A 23,470-nucleotide genomic window follows, 5' to 3' on the forward strand; every position below is an offset into this window, starting at 1 on the left:
CTACGCTCTTTGCCTGCTTATTGGCGAATTTAAAAACAACAACAACAATATCGTTGTCGGCCTCCGGGTTTTCATTTCATTTTATTTAGACTTGCGCAAAATATCACTTCCCAATGTAATGTGATATGACATCACTTTTACAGACAGGTGATATTACTCGAAAACATTACACATCACTCTTAACATTACTCGGTGCGTTCAATAGATACTGTGACGACGAATACATTGTATCTATACACCCGAATCATTACCTAAGTGATGTGTATCAACACATCACTTAGGTAATGATTCGGGTGTGTCATTACAGTAGTGTATTACAATACAAAGTATGAACTTTGTATTGTAATACACTGTTATATTACTTGACAGAGATTGACTTACTTAATAATATAATAATTTTATTTTTTACTTAATATAATTTATTGTGGGATGAACGGATTTCATATGGCGACTTAGACTGCAAATTGAGCTCGACAATAATGTTAATATACGAGAGCAGTAGATGCATTGTTTCGGCGCGATATCCTCAAAGTGCATCCAATGAGGACTGTACTTTCATTTAGACGCCGTTATTTCTTTCACTTATTAAACACGCATTAAAACAAATAATAAAACTATCTTCAAACAAGTGCTTAAGTAATTCAAATCAAACACAAAAATTAATATGAAATATTACTAAACAATTACGAGCGACTAGCGATTTTACAAAAGTTGCGAATAAAAAATTAAGTAAGTACTTGCAGGAAACTACCGGCTGGCCGCATGAAAAATATAAACACAAATACCTATATTAAAATTCAGACGTACCATAGGTATAAAAATGTACCTAGCGGCCAGGACATACGGTTCCAAATCACTAGGAATAATTCCGTGTCGCTTGCTCATTTATTTTGCGTCGATCGGTCTGTCTCGCTCGCTCGGTTCCGTTCGTGTATTAAGCAACATTACACGACAAAGAAAGAAACATGTTGGGTGATGGTGTGATGTTTGTTTCCTTCGCGTAATGTGTGATGTTGCATTACATCGTAGAGTAATATTACCCGAGTAATATCACTCGCATTACTTACACATGTCTAATTTTATTATTATTATGAGGATATAATAATAATAAAATGTACGTAAGGACTTATTTCTAGCAACATTAACCACAATTAACTTATTTAATACTGTAAATAATGATGAAAGCGATTATTGATTTCGAAAAAAACAATTAACAACTTATTTTAGCTGCAGAAAAAAATTGATATCTCTTAAACTTGGGTGAGAATATAAAAATAGTTTTCTGAATATGAAACGATATTTCTTTGTCTATCAAAATAAGTTAAAACCATCATGACGCGACAACTTTTTTAGGGGCCCAAACGCCCATAGAAAATGGGCATTGTCCTTTGGAAGCACATTACAATATAGGTATTTTATACTTATTAGATTGAAGTTCACTATATAATGATCTGATTACACATAATTGAGTCGACTATTATCAAAGCCGGCAATGTGACTTTTGGACAATTATTGGTAAATCAGAAAAACGAATTATTGACTTTGTATTCCATTGGCAGTCACAAAACTCTTCTGAACGATATCTTAGATAAATAACAGGTTAAGTATTAACCTTTATTTAATGCAGGTTTTGAACCGTATTCTTTGAAGGAGACGATTATATTCAAATCAATCTGTATTGACATATCAATAACATTTTTTTATCCAAATGCACAGATTGCCACCTTTGATAATAGACGACTCAATTATTTTAATAAATTTCATAATTTTTCTATCAGATATTACAAAACAAAATCCACTTACAACTTCGAAAAATGACTTGGTCGTAGCTTCGATGGTGGTTTTTAACTTAAAATGTAAAGGATATACCCATATTAGTAAATAAAATTAATTAATACTTATTGTTGCATATTTCTCAGCAGACGAACCAAACTTATTAAAACAATTAATTGCTGTACGACCGACTAGTTCGCGGGAAACACTGTTTGAAATTGCCACCAACTAAATCAACGATCTTGAAAAATTTTTGTACCACAGACCAAACAAATTTTATGTAATAAGGCGAACTTATTCATGCTTAGTCGATTTTTAAAGTACTTCAGAACGAGAACTCTAGTAAAAATATGTAACAGCCCATAATAGTGGAAGTCCGCTGAGCGGACGCGGCACTGTGGCCGCCACTGGCCGTCTGTGGGAAGTCCTTTGAGTGGACGGGTCACTGTTGATAGATAAATGTGATTTGACATTTCACGTATCTGTGGAGTCCGCTCAGAGGACTCCGCACTGTGGAGAGGCCCAATTAGTGAGCTTATATTCACACATTTTGCAGAAATTGCTGTGATTTTTGAGAAAAAAACACCTCATAAAAATCGTTAACTTAACAAATATATAAGAGTCAACGTTATATCACAGCAAAATAATATTAAATTGTTATTTATAAATGATATTAAATTATTATAAACTATTCTAAGGGTTAATTTTCATTTAAAAAATCTCTAGTTTTAATTCTAGTTTCGATTCATATAGATGTTATTAGTATCAGATGTGCACCTAACGTGTCAAATCATTTTTTAACAGGTTTCAGAAAAGGAGGAGTTTCTCAATTCGTCTACATTTTTTCTATTAATTCAGATTTTTTTTCTAGGTGATCTTTAATTATTTTTTTAATGAAAGCTGGAGCTTCTCAGGGGGTTCTCATTTAAATTTTATTGAGACATGACATTTTTATTTTATTAATAATGCTTAATTTACCTCGGCTACATTGGTCATATCGAGGGGCGAAAGTCTATTATGTTTAAGCGAGATTTTTGCAACTTTACAGGAGAGATTTACGGTTTTAAATTTAAAAAAAAATCATATCCAAAACTTCTTCAGCTATTCAGCTATGAATGGGGTAAACTGAATTAAAGTTTAATTAAAAACATCGAATTGTTGATACTGATACCAAATAAAACAGACCTTTAATTAAAAAGAGAAATGGCGCGTAGTAAGCGAAATGTAGCTTATACCAAATAGCCTTTTTTCAATTTTCGTTAAACTTACTTTTTTTTTATCGTACCCATGCTGATAGCATTGAGAGGCTATTTCAGCTTCACCCTAACATGTAGGTGAACTCACTGGGCTCAAACGGAAAGTGTTGCAACACTGGCCCTAGCAAGAGCAGTGCTTCGCAGAATCTACCACCGGATCGGAAACGCGACCCACTGAGAAGATCCGGCTAGAAACTCAATGAGCTAGACTTACTCATTCTGTATTGTTATAGTTGATTCTTTTTTAAAATTTTGTATTATTGTTTATGGTTTTCATACCTTTCGCGGCGTTCGCGCTTTATCGAATACATCTTTAAACGCAGCCAAGTAATAAAAGAACAATGCGCAAAAGTATAAGACGTATGGAGTACTCGTATCGAGGCATATGACTATGTCACCTGTGTAAATTCCGGATGCATTTACAATGTTTTCTGAGAAAATATGCACTTAACTCATGTGCACAAACGACTTAACCGACGCAAGAATAACGTCGACTAAAAAAAATCGAACACTTAATTTTATTTATACAATAACAATTCTCAGAGCCTACTGTTAGTCCACACTGGTACATACCACTATTTTATCTATTACTGCCGCAAAGCAGTCTTGCGGTCGAGTTTGAAAACTGGGACTGACGTCCGTTAATGTATGGTGCTTACAGACTCCAAAAACCACAGCGGTTGAGACGTAAGCACGTTCATAAATCTGTACAATGATGTTTCATAAAGATTTTCAGTATACCAAGAGTCGATACTGGACCTCTTGTTAGATTGGTCAGGGTTACTTATCACTAGACTAACGAGTCGATAAGAGTAAAATCAATCTTTTCTTTTTAAGTATGGCAATTGGGTTCTTGCGATAGATGTCATTGTTGGCTGTGTCGAGTTATTAAAAATCTTCAGTTCAACTTCTTAAAAGTAAAATCTGTTATGAAATACGATATGAAGTTGATTAATTTGAGGCTTTAATCAAATGGGACGAAATTAAATGAAACAAGCTAGTTAAGATGAATTATAGTCTCAGTAAATGGTGGTTTTTTAATGAGAGTTTCTTACTTACCTATACCCTTCATAGGCCACACACACCTACCGTATGTTGATACTTTTTAACTTTTTGACTTTTTGGTGGGAACGCGTTTTCATTTCATTTTATACCATGTTTCATAATAATCAACTTCATTTCATTTCATAATATTCATTATATTCATATAAAAAATTTATAGTTAAAATTAAAAAGTAAGTCTTAGATACCAGCTCATAAAATCTGTTAAAAAAATTGGAGCTTTCTGACGGATGACATTGGACGTTAAGTCATTGCAGTCAGCTGTTAATTGTCACTCAGATTTCATTATTTTTCCAATTGTTTTGTAAACGAGTCAGAGAAATACTATTCATTATATTAATATTCTGCCGAAATAAAGATTTTCATTATATTTCTTGCTGAGAGCGCTTAAATAATAAATCAAAATGGCTGACGTACTAGTTATAACTCAAGACTATGTTAATGTACACATTACAAAATCGGACAACGAAGATGCGGCGCCGATCGAACGTAGATTTAAAAAGGGAATCAATATTCTTGAATTTAAGGTAAATTATATTCCTTTTCACAATTTTTGACTATCGTTTATGATATTTAGCTGGCAATTTCCAGATTTAGCTAACTTTACTGGAATTCGAGCGTGAGCGGGCGTATCAGAACTTCGTCGATCTTGCAGCCTATTTGGTGCTAAGGGGCTTGAGGGGACCACGGTTATGAATCCCACTATCCGCCTTGATACACGATGACAAACTGTAAATTGTTTTAAAAAGGCAGGACAAATGGTGGATGTGAATAAACACAAACCAATACAAAATATATTTATCTTTCAAATGACAATCAAAATCAACCTCTTTCTATTTAAATCACATTTCTACTGAAAATCATCATGTCTCCCGATCTTATTTACATTATTAAGGAATACTGGAGAGCAGTTATATATCATGACCTGTAAAGAGGACTAATGTAGATATTTATGAGATCCTTTTGAATTTGATGAATGATATAGGTATACTGGGTTGGATCGACGTCAATAATCCTCTGTAATAAATTCTAAATAAAATAGTATATGACCAACATATAATTTCATAATGCAATTATCAAAAAACTGAAAACGTATTTCAAATGTAATTTTACAAAAATCATTACACAACTTTCAGACAAAATTAGAGCTACTCACTGGCGGGTCCCCAACCACAATGAAATTAAAATTATATGACAAGAAAAACAACTTTGTATGTGATATAGAAGATGATGAAAAACTTCTTGGCTCATACCCGATAGATGATGGAATGAGGATACATGTCATTGATAAGTTTTCTCTTGTCAATGATTTTGCTACTTCTGACAGCGCTGAGAGGCAAGTTATTAAAATAAAATTATACATGACACTATAACATACATAGCTTATATTTATAGAACAGCGGAAAAAAGAGCCAAGAGATGGATGCCGCACTAAAAAAACAACATTTTCTTTTTATATAGTGCATAAATAAAATTTAACCATTTATAAATTTTTATTAGTAAAAATGTTTGCGCATATTATTGTTGTCACTCGTCACTTGAGTCAGTACAGCCGTCCTGCCTATATCTGTCATCGAGCACTATTAGTTCAGTGAGGCATCTATTAATTACTTCAGGAATTTTTGAGAAATTTTCATAATGCCAGAGAGGACATGAGCTCTTCTGCCAATGGGATAAAAAAATATCACTGTCTCAAAAATTGTAAAAATGTAACTAATACTAAATTACTTTTCCTCTCTTTCTAAATAAGTAATTTATATGCCAAAAATATGACCCATGTTATTTATCTATCATTGTTAAAAACACTATTATTTCAGATTCCGGTTATCAGAAGAGGACTATGAGAAAAAGGGTGATACTCTCAGATCTTTCCTACAACGCAACAGGCTTGGTAAATATAATGAGGAAGAGATGAAGAAAATGAAGGAGCAACAGGAAAAAGAGTTGGAGGAAGAGGCAAAGTAAGGACCTATTTAATGATTCTCAAAAGGTCAATTCTTTTTGTAAATTTTCACGATGAACAATGCAATGCTGTTTCATAATAATATTAAGCTTGTTGGAGAGACCACATTTATTAACACCATCGTCAGAAATCGTAGAGGCGAATAGGGTGATAGAGCTAAGAGAAATATTGAGTACACCAATCACGTTTGTAGTCTTAGAACAATTTAGAAATGTTCTCTTGAAGTTAGCAAACGAAAATGAATGACAGTTCTTAGGACGGAGACACCACTCTTCAAGAAAGTTGGTTGGTAAGTGCATAGATTATACACTTAATATATTAGAGATAGATGCGCAACTCTCATTTTTATTTTTGCTTTAGTTAAAGCCCGGTCCAGCAGGCGTCGCTACGGTCGATTATTAGTCTCCCTACCCCCCACCAGGTGGATTTTTTAGTAATTTTAATATTTTTAATAACTCTCTTTATGAAAAAATCTTATCGTTTAGAATCGCTGAAATTCCCGGTAGTACTTATGAGATATTAAGGAATGTTTGATTGTGTTCAGCATTCTAATCGATAAGATCTTTTCATACAGAGAGAAAACAGTTTTTTAAAATAAAAAGCTGTAATTCTCTGTAAGCTATTTAATTTCCCTATATTACAAACAATTTTCTGTTAAAAGATTGTATGAACATAAAATTGTATAAAATTTCGAATAACAATAACTCCTCTAGATTAATCCTACTAGCGTACTTATTAACATTAAATCGAAAGTTATCTAAAAGTTAATTAAGTCTAGATAATCAAATCATTCAATGTCAATTAAGTCATTTGTGCGAAATATAAACATGTCAGCTTTTCATTACAAACATAGTAGACAATTTGAATTAAATTTAATAAATTTGTTTCTTAACGATAGCAATTCTTGCTTAAAGTTGATCGTGACAGATCATGACCTTGTATGAAAATATTACATCTATAAACACTACCTATGCTTCGTCATACAATAATTGTCATTTAAACTAGCATTGTAGAGATAATACACATACTAAATTATTCTTAGCATTCTTATAAACATTTAGAAATTTAAGAAACGATTAACCCACAATCATGTTCATAACATGTGACATTTTGTTCTGCACAAACGTTTTCTTGCATGATTTGAAAAACAAAAAAAAACAAAAAATGTTTAAAAAATGTAATGATGATTTAAAGTACTCTTAAATATTGATAGTTTGTACTTAATGACGCTTATAGTAATCTTAGACATGATTACAATAGTTATACTTTTATTCCCTATCTAAATTATTTCTATTCTGACGTTTCTGATGCTTTAGCTTTGGTAATACTAGATGAAACAAACAGCAGATTGAAAGAAAATCATCTTAAAGTTAATTACATTCATTACAAACCATTAGTTTGCATTTTGTTACAAAAGAAACTGATGTTCGTTACATGCAAATGAATTATAAACATACACATGCAAACATAAAATGTAAATTTATCTTTTAATCCAAATTAAATGTACATTAATATTACATCTAAATAATAGAAAGGGTTTCGAAAATTTTTATTGCACTCAACAGCAGACGAGCACGCAACCCGGCTCATGATAAGTGGTCACCAGTGCTTATAAACTTCAGCAGTGCCATAGGGGTTGCTGTCTATCACTTAAGTTTTAATAAATTATTAATATACTCAGTCACAAGCATATTGATTTCAAATAATGAAAATGTAAGAAACATAATCGTGTTTGGGCATTTTCATTTATATCTGCTCATACAGAAAAGACAACTTAGCAAACATATTCCACAGTTAATCTAAATAATTGCAAATAATGCTTTTGAAGACCGCTGACTTTTGATCATTAATTAAAATCATCTTCTCGTAGAATGTACAAAAGGTTATTTACAAAAATTTATATCAGTATTTTCATATATTACTAACTTACTAATTACAACTATTCAAACATAATACTATAACTATAAGAACTAAACAACCTATTTTAAAACAAAATTGGCATCAATCTAGTTCTTATGAACTATTTCAATTATTAATTTATAAATTATAAACATATTTAAAAAAAATTAAGTTCCTTCAGAGTTCACGTTCCTTGCTGAATCAGTTTCTCTTCTGAAACGGAGAAACAACGTATCTTAAGTATGTAACAAATATTGAAAAAATACGACCATGAAAAATTTAGTGTTAATGTAATCGTACTTACAAATTAATATATTACATAACACGTTCTGGTTCAAATATAGTGCATCAATCTTTTCATGTTTCAGACATTTTAGTGCTCCTTATAATTTTTCCATAAAATTTTGTCATTATCAAACCTTTGTCTACAAAAATAAAAACATTATTTTATATTGGGTAGAAGGATGAACGTGGTCACAGGCCACTTGGTGTAACTTGGTTATCAAACACCAGGAAACAAAACGTGAATGCCATCATCTAACTTTGGATGTGAGATCAATTGTGCTGTATTTTATTTAAACAGGAAAGCATGACTGATTGATCATTCCAAAAAACTAGTTCGGGCCCACTTGACAATAAGCATATAATACGCTGAGTTGCAAAACATAAATACTTCCACCCACTCGAGACAATTTTATTATCTGAGGTGTGTGTGTGATAGTACGAGACTTAATACAGACGGTTTTGATCAAAACTTAACATATATGAGAGCTAGGCAGCAGAAATAGGAAGGACCATTAGTTGGTGCTAATTCATTTAATTATATTATGAATAATAATTCTGTTAGCAAATAATATACCGGGAAAATAGTGTAAACTCACCGTTATCAAGGCATCCGAAATAGCATTTCATTTTCGATCTTCGAGGCATGCTGATTTTTAATAATAAACTTTCTGTAAGAAACGAAAATAGTTACACAGGCTTACGAAACGCTAACGAAGAAAAAGTATTGGAACCAAGTTATGTCTAAAGAGAATTCAAAACAGAGTTTCTCAATGTCTAATCGTCTAATATTCTCATAAAGCTAAAAGATGCTCTAAATTAATACTACAACGTAAAATAACTCACACCAAGACCAAAAAAAAACGATTTAAAAAATTAAATCGTTACGACATTTTGAAAACTTTTTTTTTTTTTTTTGAGATTGTTTTACGGCCCTGGAATTTTGAAAACTTCAAAGCAGTGTTTCCACTTAAGTTTTTTTTAACACATTTTACCCTAGTTTCTTTTGAATTTATCCCTAAAATTTCCTAGACAACTTTCATAAATCCTTTATATAGAAAGCATAAATAAAATACAGAAAATAAACCACAGCATATTATTTAATGTAGGTATATATAATATAAACGCCCCCAGAAGATCATAGATCTATAGGATTAGAATTTTCAAGGAAGTCGACGCATTTCTTTTATATTCTTTTGCTGCACGCAACCTAACACTGTTCGGTTCTAAAATTGAGCAATTGTTTGCTGGCAAAGTTGGGAACTTTCTATGAAGCAAGCCGTTCAGGGTTTCATTAGAAAGCCTGTTTCTTTTGTCAGTTTTTACATTTGAGAACACTGAATAATCTTTCCACCTCAGTCTTTGAAGAAGGAACTGCTAGCAAAAGTGAAATGACAATTACAAGGTTTTCGTAAATGAAATTACCATGATAATCTTTCATGGTACATGAAGTACCTGTATATTACAATACAAGTAAGTTCTGGTGACATCAACGAAAATAGGTAAATAAAAGTTTGGCGGATTATACTTATTGGGATTCTGGGGAATCCCTAAGAAAAAAGCAGTGGCTTAATCTATGATTTACTTTACTAGAGGGTTACTGTTGAATCAAACCTTCTTAATAGTTTTTATACACAACTCTGTTTTATTCTTTTACTTGTCAACTCGACTTAATGTCATTCTCTCTCCATAAAATAAAATGTTCATTGTTTTACTTTAAAAACCGTTTATTTTAAAATTCACAACAGTTACTAGTATAGGCTTTGCTTTTTATATTTTTTAAATTGTCTTTATCATCCAAAATATCAGCTATTTTTCCCTAAAAAAGGGAGAATTCCCTAAAAATGGAAGCACTGCTTCAAAGTACGCTAACCTTTTTTATTGAGTCAGAACTCGTATCTGCCATCTAGTGAGTTTATTAGTTCATTAAGGCCAAAACGTTTCAAAAATGACCTCGCCGGTTCCTAAAGATGACGCTAGTTGAATGTTCTTTTCCTTTGTATGGGAGTTGCACCCCCCTGGGTAAGTGTGATGGCGTCTACGCGTCTCCATCGGTTAGGCTCTGTCGTAGTCCGAAGTTAGCCGAGTTCCGACGATGCCGCTATCGTGCTGCCATCTCTTGGAAATCGTGCTGCGTTTTGTTTAGCTGCTAAACTAATGACCGTCTCCGACAAGCGTATAATAAAATTATTGTTGAAGGTTAGCGGAAGCTGTGTTGGTGGGGGCCCGCTGCGAGGTCCGCGTGCCGCAACAGGGGGCGCGGCGAGGTGTGGTCCGGTACAACGGCACGCTCGCCGGCGCCAAGGGACTTTGGATCGGGGTGCAGTACGACGAGCCGCTCGGCAAGAACGATGGATCGTGAGCTCACTCATTTCTTGTTTTTTTTTTTTTTTAAGAGATTTTATGACTAAGTACTGTAGTAACTGGTAACTAAGACCTTTAAGTCGTGTCTTATTTTAATTTATATTTTTATTTTTATGAAAAATAATAATATGGAGTAAAATGAAGATGATTAATTTGAGACATTACTCAACTCGGATGAAATTAAATAAAATGAGATGAGATTAAATGATATGGGATAAAATATAATCTTAGTAAAATGGTGGTCATTTACTGAGATTTTTTCAGTGGACTTTTTGGAGGATCCCGATAAGTTACGTCCAGCGGCTTTGTTTCATTTTCCCACATTTGTGCACTTTCACAAATATTAAACCACAGTTATTACACATTTAAACCTGAAGAAACACTAAATAGACAAAATAAAACAAATCACACAAATTCATACCTCGCGTTCCCGCCAAAAAGTAATTTCTTAATCTATTTATCAAATTCACTAATACCCTCGAAATAAAAAAATAATCACTGTAATTGTAGAATTTTGATTTACTTTGTATATCGAATGGGATATTTCGTGTTTGATTTTCGAAAAACAAAATTGATGACGTTTGACAAAAAGACCTGTTTTTTTTAGATGGGTGAAGGAAGGATATAGTACTTACTACCCATTGGACAAAGCTCAAAATTAATTAATTTTCTTCGATTGTATGTAATTAAAATTAAACAATGATATTATTTTCAGAGTGAATGGCAAACGTTACTTCACATGCCCTCCTAAATATGGAGGATTTGTTCGTCCAGCTCATGTCATCGTCGGCGACTTCCCCGAAGAAAGCTTGGATCTCGACGACGAGATATGATCATGCTGATAACCCTCTCGAACATGCACGCAATACTAATTTAGGGTACTGGCTTTTGAATATTATTTTTTAATATTAGATTTCTATTTTTGTGAACCATTTTGATGTGCTCCAATATTGTGTTAATTAAGGCGTTTAAAATTTTATTCAAATAATTTTGTGTTATGTTGCAATATTTTTTTTTTGTAACAACCATAATAGTTTTTGACTGAATTAATATCTTCTTTTAGAAACACGATAGGTGATTACCCTTTCTGAGCTGGTATCACCATTTTCTACACTTTAGTAAGCATCTCAATATTTGAGAGAGCTTCTTTAAAATTTCTATAAATCTCCAATATACCTATACATATTTTTCTACATGATTGGGAGTAAATAAAACTACATCCAACAATTTGATTAAGGCTTTTGAAGAATAAAAACATGTAATTAGAAAAGTATAAAGTCCATGTAATCTTTAATTTAATTTTTTTGTAAAAACTTTTTATGCAATCAAAGCTTGCTGGCAGGCACTATCATGTTAAAGCCTTATTAACCGAGATTATATCTATCAAGGAACAGAAGGCATGTTATATAATAAAATTACTTGGTGAATTAAAGGATATCATATCTTGTAAGTGTTGAGTTGTAAAAAAATATTCTTTAATTCTGCTTTGAAATTTGAAAATATGAAATATGTGTTTAAAAACATTAAAAATGTGTGGATTTCATGATTTTTAAATCAATCAAATGTCGTCAATCATTATCTATTGGTTTAATCTTGAATTCGGCCTAACATATTTTTTAATCAAGACTGTATTTTAACATTCCATCAGTCTAAAATTTTTGATACTCATCTCAGGCAGAGAGCTACAGATCTATCTACTGCTTGTTTTAGTTTACGAGAATTAAAATTGTAATTATTTTCACTAATAAAGATTTACAATAAATATTTGTTTTTTTTGTATGGATTTTGAAGGTGAACCTATAGAAAATAAACTTGTACTGTATAACCCATTGAGACAGCATGATGTGGAATTTTTCAGTTCTTCATGCGTAAAAGTGCTCACCTCCATTTGGTGGTAAGCTATGACATGCCTTTTAACAATAGGCAGTGTCCGTAACCCCCTGACTTTCTATGACCACCATCAGATGAGCTGGATTCCATTCTTCTCGCACAATAAAAGCTTGATTAACGAAACCCATCAGATCAAAACATGAAAAGCTTACCGACATGCGCACACGAGAAGTGAACACACAAACCAAATACGCTGTGAGCTCGTCCACTTATGATCCCAATTAAAAAAAAGGAAAATGTAAACAGTTTGGTTTTTTTCTTTTTTTTTCCTTCCTAAGCTGATAGCCTTGAGAGGCTATGTCAGCGTCGCCTTAACCAGTAGGTGAGCTCACGGGACTCAAACCTGATGACGTTGCTAGCACGAACCCGAGCAAGAGCCGTGCTTCGCAGAATCTACCACCGGATCGGAAACGCGACCCACTGAGAAGATCCGGCGAGAAACTCAGTGGGCTGTGTCTGAGGGTTAAAGTTTGGTTTTAGTCCAAACAACAATTGCGTATAAAAATATTTTATTGTTCCTAAAACTTTCGTCTCTTCAATATTTCCGGTCGCCAGTTGACCGGGTGAGTCTCCTCCGAGGCCGCCTCGTCCTCCTTGTAGATCTTGATGGTCTTGTCGGCCTCGGCGGTGATGAGGCGAGAGCCGGACTGGTCGAAGCTCATGGCGAAGATGCCGGCCTCCGAGTCCATGGAGCCGGGCTGCACCGCCGTCTGGAACGCGACACATTCGTTGTTATTGAAATTTCATATAAACGAAGGTAGGCATTTTTTCAAGAAATGATGGTCCTATTTTCGGAACGAAGCTCCTTACGGTAGGTTATGGGGGAGACAGAGATTTTGCTTTGCGACCGAACTCATAAACAATATATTATAACAGAAGCGCTATAGTCGTAAACACAAGCGAATAGTGTATAATACCTTTCTCTTTCTCCCTCTTTCTTTCTATTCTCTCATCCCTTCTCTTTCTGATCCCACTCCGGCTCGCTAATGCATAGGTTTTTTTTATAAATGATGGATTACTGGTGGCCCGGAGGCCTTTCCAGTTTCACCAGGACAGGTGGGCGAGCACGGGCTCAGGCAGGAGGGAATGCATAGTATATACTCATGAACAACGCCCATGCGCATTAACACAATACAAAAGAATCGACAACGAGATATGGTACTACTATTGACATTGTTTTTTGCACAAAATAGAATCGTAAGTATAATAATATGCATCTTATTTTAATTACCACAAGCACAATAGTTTCAGCAATAGAATTTAATGATGAGAATTGATTAAAAACTACCTAAAATTATTTATGTAATTTTATATTGTTAAAAAAAAAGTTTTTTTTAATTTTTTTACTTCTTTATTTAAATTGCTATTTATTTATTAATTGATTTATTTTATTTTACGTTTTGGTTATTTTCTAAAATACTAAATTTCCTAAATACTTTATGTATGTACTTAAATAAGAACCAATCAGCTAAATAAATAAAAAAGAAAATTATAAAGATAAGCAATAGTTTTTTTGCAAAATTGTGTTGCTTCTGTATTATCAGAAGGAACTTCGTTCGTACCTGGTGTCCCGTGGCACCACTTCTAACTTTTTTGTTTTTTAAATATATTTAGTCAGGTAGGTATCCTCTTTTCGCCTTCAGAAACTTTACAGACTGTTCGTTTAAGAGTGACGTAACTGACCTGCAACCTCTGGAAGTTGTAGCCGGTCCTCCAGTCCCAGCAGTACATGGTGCCGTTGTCGCCGCCGCTCACCAGCACACCCTCGGGGTTCACGGCCAGACAGTTCACTATTGCGTTGTGACCAGACAAGTTTTGTATAAATTTTCCTTCGGGACATTTCCACTGCTTGATGTTATCGGGCGACGCCGACGCGAACGTGTACATTGTCGGGTGTATCACGATCGCGCGAACGGACTTCTTGTGGTTGGTCAGCGTGCACACGGACTTGCCGGCCGCCAGGTCCCAGAGACGGATGGTCGAGTCGTGCGAGCCGGTTATTATCTGAAATATAATCACTGTACGTTACTGGTGGTTGTTATTGGTGGTAGGACCTCATGTGAGTCCGCACGGGTAGGTACCACCACCTCGCCTATTTCTGCCGTGAAGCGGTAATGCGTTTCAGCTTGAAGGTCGGAGCGGCCATTGTAACTACATATACTAAGACCTTAGAACTTATATCTCAAGGTGGGTGGCGCACTTGCGTTGTAAATGTCTATGGGCTTCAGTAACCACTTAGCACCAGGTGGGCTGTGAGCTCGTCCACACATCTAAGCAAAAAAAAAAACGTGTCAGTGGGCGTGGCGTGGCGGGACGGGGCGGGTCGGGTCGGGGCGGGGCGCACCTGCGGCTCGGCGGCCTGGCAGGCGAGCGAGGCGACGGTGTCGGTGTGCGCGGCGAGCGTGTGCACGTTGGCCTTGCTGCGCACGTCCCACACGCGCGCGGTGCCGTCGCGGCCGGCCGACACCAGCACGTCGAGGCGCGGGTGCAGCGCCAGACACACCACGGCCGACAGGTGACCGTGGTACTGCCGGATCACCTGCACACACAACGAACCGATACTAAATACAAAAATTCATCTGCTTTATATGGAGTATTTCAGAATGAATAAAAAATAAATATGTACTTAATTGTGTTTTCTGTGATATAGTAAGATAACAACATATAAAGCCTTTAATGTCTTTTAAAATTTATACTAAAAATTAAACAGTAAACAGTATTATTAATAATAAGTTATACAAAATTGAAATCTCTTTTTTTTTATCTGACTTTTTTTACTGAATGATGACCTTCACTCCATGACACTGAATTATACTGACGAAAAACTAAAGTTTTAAATAATACAAGTTTTTCTTTACATATATTTAGCCATGTCACATTGAATATGTATCTATACTAATATATAAATCTAGTTGTTTTTACGGATGTTCCGTTATAACTACTGAACATCCAATTGACTTGAAACTTGGTATCCATGTAGAAAATACATGTGCTTAATGGATAGGCTAATATTTATACGAGTGTTGGACTCTCTAATAATAATGACAATAAATAATAATGTTAATTTTAAATGCTCAGCGAAGCGGGCGAGTACCGCTAGTCTTTTATGGATTTATAGGTCAATAACTCACTTTGTTATATTCTAAGTCCCAGCACTTCACCTGTCTGTCTTCACCGCAGCTGAACAAATATGGATGTCTTGGTGACACTACCACTCCTGAAATAGAATATATTCATTTCATATTACACATACCGGTACTTGTGGGATTCTTAGACCATGATTTTCACAATTAACGTAGACTCAACCCACACTCTCTTTGCTTTCAACATGATGCAATATCGGGGACTGTGTTAATGTGAAATTTTTGATCAGAGCTTAAGTAATTGTGTAATGTACATAGCTGGAAAAGTATGAAAAACTTAGTTAAGCATTCATTTTTCAAAATCTGAAAACCAAACATCTCGATTTTTGCACGAATACATAAAGGGTCTACCTACCTCTTACTGTACTCACATGTCCAGTGAGAGATACTTTTAGTTTTCCACTTGCTAAATCCCATACTTTTATCACTCTGTCAGCGGCACCTGAAATATTAAAACCATCTTGCAGATTCTTTCCTTAGGATTGATTTTATTGTAATGGTTGTGCTAAAAGTTCATTATAACAGAAAAATTAAGTAACTTTAATCATAAATCAAGTTTTTTTTCGACAGTCCGTAGGACAAGAGCCTGTCTAAACAAATACAATATATTAATTATCTAACTGAAAGTTTATGGTTTCAATACAATTATTGATAAAAAAAGTCTTATAATAAGTATATTTAATTAGTAAAAATCAAACTTTATATGAATAAAAATTTTAAGATTGTCAAATTCGTAATTATAATTCTTACCGCATATCCTCCTTCTAATTTATACTAAATTAAATATATAATATATTAGTTAAATGTTGGCATATTAGATGCCATTAGTTGGCTCTGTATGTGGTTTCTATATTTTTACTTACCAGTAGCAAACCACTCATTTCCAGGTTCTACAGCAACACATCGAACCCAACCCAGATGACCTGATATAACACGCATTAATTTCCAGGGTGGGTGCCATTTTGGTTTGGGCATAGACGGCGGTTTCCGCGGTACAGTTAAAGCCCCCGAGGGGGGAGCTGGTGACGGTGAAGGTGTTGGTCCAGAGTATGGGACAACAGCCCCTTCCGATGGCAAAGGTGCAGTTTCCACTGTTTCTGCTAAAGAAAACACTGTATTTATTCCATTGCAACATCAAGGAATATTGGAAAAGGAATATATTTTTTATTGAATGTAATGAGCACAGAAGTCATGAGGTCCACAATTAAGTTCTTGCTGTTTTTTGTCATAATGAAAATGCAACTTTGTTGTAAAAAAATCCATACAAATGAATCATTTTTTTTAGTTTCTGTATTTGATCTACATTTATTGACTATAAAAGCATTGCAGATATGACACGAAAGCAGTTATTAAACGGATCTACTCAAAGCAAAACTGCAAACGGATCACCTGAAGCGAAGCAGAAGAAGTGAATTACGAATTTTACAGTGTCCGGTAAGTGTTCTAAGTGTTAAATAGAGTTTTAATTTGTACTTCGGTGGAATTTATTATTTTATTTATTTATCCCGAACCCTAGGGTGAACATTATACATATAATTGTGTTTACCTGTGGTCAGTGGAGTTTCAGGTCTACAGGAGACAGACTCTTGTTGTTTCAGGGCCTGAGCCTTCCGCACTGCACCCATCACTTGTCCGTAACTATCTCTTGCTTTAACCAATTTCAGTACTTTCTCTCTGTTAATGTAAAATTATAAATAATAATTGTGTCTACGCTAGTGTTTTATGTAGGTATACATAACGTGAAATTTTCCTCTAATTTATTTGCCTTTACAACATCGTCTGCTCCCATGAAGGTTTTCTCCACTACAGTTGAAAGTTTTAAAGGTTTTGCAGAAATTTTTAGATCAGGAACACCAAACCTCTTGTACCTATTGTACCTATCTTTGAAATAGCTCATCGATTATTTCCATTAGGACTTGTATTAAACTAACCTCAAATAATATTATTCTGTTTTACTTACGCTTTATCGTCGATTGGCGGTAACATCCCTTGGTTAGCTAGGAACATATCGTGCGATCTTTTCAACGATCGAAACACTAAAGTGTGTACAGAATGTTTAATCACGTCCTCAGACATTATGAAGTTTTGGCAATTAATTATTGTCTAAAACTAGTTAAAGAAAACCAAATACTATTAACTTGTAATGTTAAATTAGTATTTAAATTCAATTTTATTTTTAATTAATGCATATTCCTTATGGTTCTTAGAAAAAGCTTTTTGGTTTTAACGGTGTCGAGACCAAGAAATACCCGACAACAAACAGCATCATTTTCTTACAAAATAAATCCTACGTCAAACAAACGTCAAATGGACGGTAATGAGCAGCGTCACTGTCAAATGTCACTATACAGATAATAAAAAATTAGGGAAAATGAATGCAAATCTCGATTAGCCTGCAACAAACATCATTATTATGATTTTTTGAAATTAACTTTTAAATTGTTTTAAAACAAACATTTTAAATTCCTATTATTGAGCTGAAATACTAAAGGGTATTTGAAGAAAAAATGTATTGCTTGTTGTTTATGCTTGTTGTGACGGATAGAAAGTACGGATTTGGCTCAGAATTTTATCAATAATTTAATTAGTTTGCTCCTAGAAATGAAAAAAACACTGTTTACACAACGTCGATTTTATTCATAAGTACAAAATTCGAGCATAATAATGCATGGCGAAGAAAATTGTGGAATTGATTTTCAATAAAATACACAGTGGACTATATCTATATTTACCTCTAAATTCACAAGTAGGTACGAAGATGACTAGAAATTGTGCTTACAGACTAGAAACTAGACTAGATACAGCTGCTCACTAGTTTTGGAATATTTATTGATTTAATGATAGCTATTTGTTATGTTAAATTACATACAATAAACATCCTCCAAAGTATTATTTACATTGTACAGTGTGCCTGTGCTAGTTGTTTTAACTTCTCGATCGTGTAAAAATTAACTCAAATTTGTATGGAGATGGGGCAGTTACCTTGCGTTTGCCGCTAAAGGCGCTGTTCCAACTCCATACAAATGGTACTAAGCACATTGTACTGTTCAACACACAGACTAGGAATACTTAATAAGTGCATACACAATATTTTCATAAACACACAATTACCGTAAAGAGCATTTTAGTATTTATGAACGAATGTTAATCACTGAAGTACCAGAAATTCTGACGACGATTTTTCAAAACTAAAAAAGTATTACACTCAGTGAAACAAGAGTCAATAGTACGGTTGTTAAACGAGACGGTCAACGTTCGAATTTTCAATCGACTGCCAATCGTAATCGATTTCTGTTGTATCGGCGACGGAGAATACCGCGCCACTCTCGGTTCAGATGGCCGATTTCTCTGGATTATTAGCGTCGCTAACGCGGCGGGAGTGGGGAGCGCGGCGCAGGGTCCTCGGCTGAAGGTTCAGAGGAGGCAAGTTGGGGCGTTCGATCCTGGTTGGCGATGATACGAGCGGTCTCGTTCTGCGCAGCGTCTCGATACCGTTACGGAAGTAGTCTTCAGCTCTATCGCTGTAATTTTCTATCAGGGGCGCCGGATCTTCGTATTCAACGTTGAAGTGACGGGTGATGGCCAAGTCTTCGGGTGGGCCGAGTTTGTAGAGAGGGGGTTCGACGCACTCGTAGTGGTGGTCCTCCGTATCGTCGTGCGGGTAAGTGTCGGCGACAAAGTGTCTCGTGCCTCTCGGCGTGAGGGCCGCCCACAGCACTCGTGAATCCAGAGCTGGGCCACCGTATAATGCGTTGGAGCCACTGGCTTTCGCTGTACCGCTTTTGCAGCCACCACGAGCCCTGAAAACCGAATTAGATTAAGTAATTAGATACCTACTCGTGGCTTCCATGAATCGTACCGTTACATGGCGTAAAAAACAACGTCATTTAGGAACTAGTGTTCCCTTCCATTGCGGCTCACACAGAATATTTCACCACGAGTATACGAAATTGAGTAGGAACATCTACTACGTTGGGATGACAGAGAAATTGTAGTAAGTAACTCGAAGAGGCTGTAATCGCGTTTAGTCGACGCAGATTGAAGAGCCAGTGGTTCATAGGCTTTTTTCGTCAATGCTATTAACAGTGTTATGTGACAGCTAATAAGCGATAATTTCAGATATTGCTGTGATTCGCGCGCTCCAACCTTGCTGATATCTACGACCGACGTTGATAATTCCCAATTAGAAACCTAACTGGAAAAATCATTTCAGTGAAATGGCTTTTCCGGTTTATTTTAAATCTACTTACTCTCTACATTTGAGCAGGAAGAGTGCCAGTAAAGCAGCAATGCACAGTACCGCGATGCAGCACGTGATCAAAACCAGGAACCACGTGTCGTCCCCGCTGGCGGGTTCTGAAATTGTACCTTGAAATTCTTTTTCGTCTCTGTCTCATACGCCGCTGATAGAAGCAGTAATCTTAGTTATTTTTCTACATAACCAGCTAGCTCCTACCGCAGATAGACTAATCATATCTGAATTAAACCAACCATGAATTTCCCGGTTTGAAGTGTTGGGCATTAATGGTATTAATATAATGGAGCATTCAATCTTACTTTACTAAATTAGTAATAGCATCTACGTTGTGATTTAAAAATATAAGACCTCAATACTCTCCAAAAAATCGTCTAAAAACAATCTGCCTCGATGCTTCTGCCTATTTGCCTTTTGCAAATAAAAAAACGTGGAAGGCAAAGTACTAATATCAACAGACAGAATAATATTATTAATATTAGGTCAATCTTTAAAATTATGACGTCACAGCCATTCCGAATATGAGACTTATCATTTAAGTATACATATGAATCAGTTATAAAAATTCTGAATTAAATATATAATCACAGTGGTAATAAAATAAAGGTTTTTTAGTATTTGACACAGGTGTACGCATTCTTAGAGCGACTTATTTAGCGTACCAAAACATAGAAAGTACACTAAATATTCAACACGTGCCGGTATCAACAGAGCAACACGAATGTTTGAAAGTTATCAAACGTCAGGAGAAGATCAGAATCTGGTGAAAAATGTTTTGATTGCCGGCGATGTCTTGAATGCGCCATCCGACTTGAGATATGTCTCAGCTATGTTCTTTTTTGGGCTATGACTTCAATTTTAATATCCGATATAATTTTTTTACATGAGGGGTTTATTGTGTGAGCTAAAATTCGAAGATTGATCAAAAACCCTAACTATATTTATTTGTAACTTCCGGTCTCAACAGATAATTAATTTAATTTCGTCTTACCATGTCTGGGCAGTTCATGGTACTCAACTCCTGGAAACATAGAGTGGTCCTCGTTGTTCGACTGTGGAGGACATTTGGATGCTCTGCACGGTGGGGTGAGGTTGGCAGCACTGGCTAAGAATGCTGGCAATGGAGGAGGGGGCATGTGCAATATGGAATCTGGTGGTGGACCCAGAGACAGGCACTCTGTACCGCACGCCATCTTGAAATAATACACCATTACAATATATTAGTCATTTATTTCGTTACGATTTTTGAAAAAAATAATAATTAAAAAAAAATTACGTGCTAAAAAAGTCCAAAACCATAAGTTGTCGTTTATATCATGTCAAAATCTGTAATCTTTAAAGATAAAAAGTCCTAATAAAATGTAGCAATAATTTAATCAACTTAAAGATATCGAGGTCGCATATCGAATTGTGAAGTTGTGATATTCTAATATCATGATGGATGTAAAATAAAATGGACGTTTTATTTTATGATTCCTTTGCTTATTCGATATGACCTATCTGATAAAAAGTTATATTGAAAAAAAAGAAAATAAACTATTATCATTCAAAACCAACAAGGCCAACTTATTCCATTCGAACTACAAAATATCTATTTCAAAATATAAAAACGAATTAAACATAAACTCACTTGTATTTCTAATTTAAACGATTTTTTTACACAAAATGGATGCACTTTACTCGTAACTCTCATCCACTTGTCCGCGATTTAATACTGGGATGCGAAACGCAAGCGCGAAACTCACACCACCAAAGTAACAAACCACATGGAAATTACCATTACTTTAGTAGTTTTTAATACATTAACGTTTTTGAATCGCTTGAGGAATGAGGGTTCACAAGTAAGCCAGCAACGGTTTCTGAACAATAAGGAGAATGTGGTTGTTAAATTTTTCTAGTAGAGTCAGCAGTATTGATTCGCGCAAGCGCGCTTGTTCGTGACCCTTAGGCCAAGGGGTATGTTACAAGAGGGCTGATTTTATCTCGATCTGTCGTGTTGTGTTTCGGGTAAGATAGAAAGAGACAGATACTTTTCAATTAAGTTTTTGAAATGCATACCTATTTGAGAAGTTGCATTGTTATTAATTAGATCCAATGAAGTTGGTAAAAGATTTTCTCGTAAATAGTTGTGTTTTAATCGTAATTAAATCGTTGTGGCTCAACGTTAATAATAGTGCATTTAATAACGAAGAATTCGGTTTTTTGCACATCCTAATTTATTTCCTAAAAGTCAAAAACAATAATACGAAGAATATAACATTAAAGTCTCGTGATACGATGGTCACTTTTACAAATCCAGGGCCACAGAAATCTAAATAATTTAAGATATTTGTAGATTTATCTGTGTACTGTAGAGTGTATAACAACAGAAATAGGCAAGTCGGTTAGCAGATATCAATCAAGTCGAGGGCAGTCAAATATCTCAACTAGCTTTTACAAAACCTACTTAGCATTCGTTTCAATATGGAACTCCTTTGCGTAACATAAAGCTGATATGCGCGATTATAATATATTTTAGGTTTTGGCATTTTTTCTATACCTTAAATAGATAGACAAGCTCACGTCCCACTTGATTTTCAGGGGCTATTGCAGCCCATAGACATCAGCAACGCAAATTCCGCTACCCACCTTGAGACCAGAGTTCTAAGTATCAGTTCTATAATGAGACAGAATTAGGCATTTCTTAGGCATGAATTACTAATAATTAGGTGTTCACACGACGCCCTACCACCAGTGATTAACGCAAATTATATTTTACGCGAGTTGTGTCCGTTCGGTCGAGTAATGCATGACATTCGACACTGTGGTAATTGTGTAGCCTATTCTAGTAATCCCGAGGGGTTATTCTACGTTTGCCGAATTAATAGGTGAGCTCACGGGGCTCAAGCCTGATGACGTTGCTAACACGAACCCTAGCAAGAGCAGTGCTTCGCAGAAACTACCACCGGATCGGAAACGCGACTCACTGAGAAGGTCCGGCGAGAAACTCAGTGGGCTGTGTCTGTGGGTTAATTTACTCGCCGAGCCCTTCATTGCAATAGACGGGTTCGACGAGAAGGATGACCGGTGCTTGAGGTACTTAAAAGCACCGTTAGTGGATCGGGAGGATTGGAGATGACGTGTTTTGGGCGACGTCAGCTGTTTACCGTTTGGTCCGCAGGATCGGCTATGTAGTTACCGGCGGTCACGATGAGAGGATTCTCGTGTCGTGCCGCTTTATCGAAATGGCGGATCGATGCCGACTGTAGATACTTACTGGTGGACTCTAGGTCCAAGTCGTCGTGCAGGTCGATGTTCCTGACGAACCGCAGGGCTCCGACGGCTATCCTGCAAAAACGGGATTGAATGGTTTGATGGGGTTTCAAGTTAGTCGTCCATTGCAAAGATGGTTTTGAGAAAAATCGGCGTACGTAAGTTAGGCTGTTTCCCTTGTAAGGCCAAAAATCTTTTTTTTATGACTGATTCGGTGGTGCAATAGTTACCGCATCTGACTGTTGTGCCGAATTTCGTGGGTTCGATTCCCACACTGGATAAACATTCGTGTGATTAACAGATTTGTTTGCTCTTTGTCTGGGTGTTTATT

At 35.4% G+C, this 23,470-nt stretch overlaps 3 protein-coding genes and 2 long non-coding RNA genes across 7 annotated transcripts; 2 read left to right on the forward strand and 3 right to left on the reverse strand.

The window, feature by feature from the left end:
- Positions 1–2,582: 2,582 nt before the first annotated feature.
- TBCB (tubulin-binding cofactor B) lies at positions 2,583–12,361 on the forward strand. Its single transcript, XM_028179773.2, has 5 exons — positions 2,583–4,618; positions 5,228–5,427; positions 5,909–6,052; positions 10,435–10,593; positions 11,315–12,361. Exons 1-5 carry the CDS (start codon positions 4,496–4,498, stop codon positions 11,430–11,432), a joined length of 744 nt encoding a protein of 247 aa, XP_028035574.2. The 5' UTR covers positions 2,583–4,495; the 3' UTR covers positions 11,433–12,361.
- LOC149500101 (uncharacterized) lies at positions 6,059–6,667 on the forward strand. The gene is made up of 2 exons (XR_016325167.1): positions 6,059–6,343; positions 6,415–6,667. It is a non-coding gene; the product is annotated as an uncharacterized LOC149500101 (long non-coding RNA).
- Positions 7,528–10,265, reverse strand: LOC149500102 (uncharacterized). The gene is made up of 4 exons (XR_016325163.1): positions 9,082–10,265; positions 8,835–8,906; positions 8,258–8,378; positions 7,528–8,166 (listed from the first exon to the last, which is right to left on the reverse strand). It is a non-coding gene; the product is annotated as an uncharacterized LOC149500102 (long non-coding RNA).
- A 620-nt stretch (positions 12,362–12,981) lies between the features above and the next one.
- Positions 12,982–17,945, reverse strand: Tango4 (transport and golgi organization 4). 2 transcript variants are annotated; one of them, XM_028179736.2, is made up of 8 exons: positions 17,593–17,945; positions 17,179–17,306; positions 16,496–16,729; positions 15,988–16,074; positions 15,621–15,706; positions 14,834–15,028; positions 14,173–14,493; positions 12,982–13,199 (listed from the first exon to the last, which is right to left on the reverse strand). In XM_028179736.2, the coding sequence occupies exons 1-8, from the start codon at positions 17,706–17,708 to the stop codon at positions 13,008–13,010; spliced, it is 1,359 nt and encodes a 452-aa protein (XP_028035537.2). In that variant the 5' UTR covers positions 17,709–17,945; the 3' UTR covers positions 12,982–13,007. The 2 variants fall into 2 exon arrangements, with proteins under 2 accessions (XP_028035537.2, XP_028035536.2); XM_028179735.2 differs by having other exon boundaries at positions 16,496–16,732.
- Positions 17,946–18,246: 301 nt separating this feature from the next.
- LOC114246973 (uncharacterized) lies at positions 18,247–21,668 on the reverse strand. Of its 2 annotated transcripts, none has more exons than XM_028179749.2 (4): positions 21,518–21,668; positions 20,879–21,080; positions 19,883–19,988; positions 18,247–19,432 (listed from the first exon to the last, which is right to left on the reverse strand). In XM_028179749.2, exons 1-4 carry the CDS (start codon positions 21,578–21,580, stop codon positions 18,964–18,966), a joined length of 840 nt encoding a protein of 279 aa, XP_028035550.2. In that variant the 5' UTR covers positions 21,581–21,668; the 3' UTR covers positions 18,247–18,963. The 2 variants fall into 2 exon arrangements, with proteins under 2 accessions (XP_028035550.2, XP_028035549.2); XM_028179748.2 differs by having other exon boundaries at positions 19,883–20,000.
- Positions 21,669–23,470: the final 1,802 nt, after the last annotated feature.

The sequence above is a fragment of the Bombyx mandarina genome, chromosome 23 (assembly GCF_030267445.1).
Source record: "Bombyx mandarina strain Sakado chromosome 23, ASM3026744v2".
Lineage (NCBI taxonomy): Eukaryota > Metazoa > Arthropoda > Insecta > Lepidoptera > Bombycidae > Bombyx > Bombyx mandarina.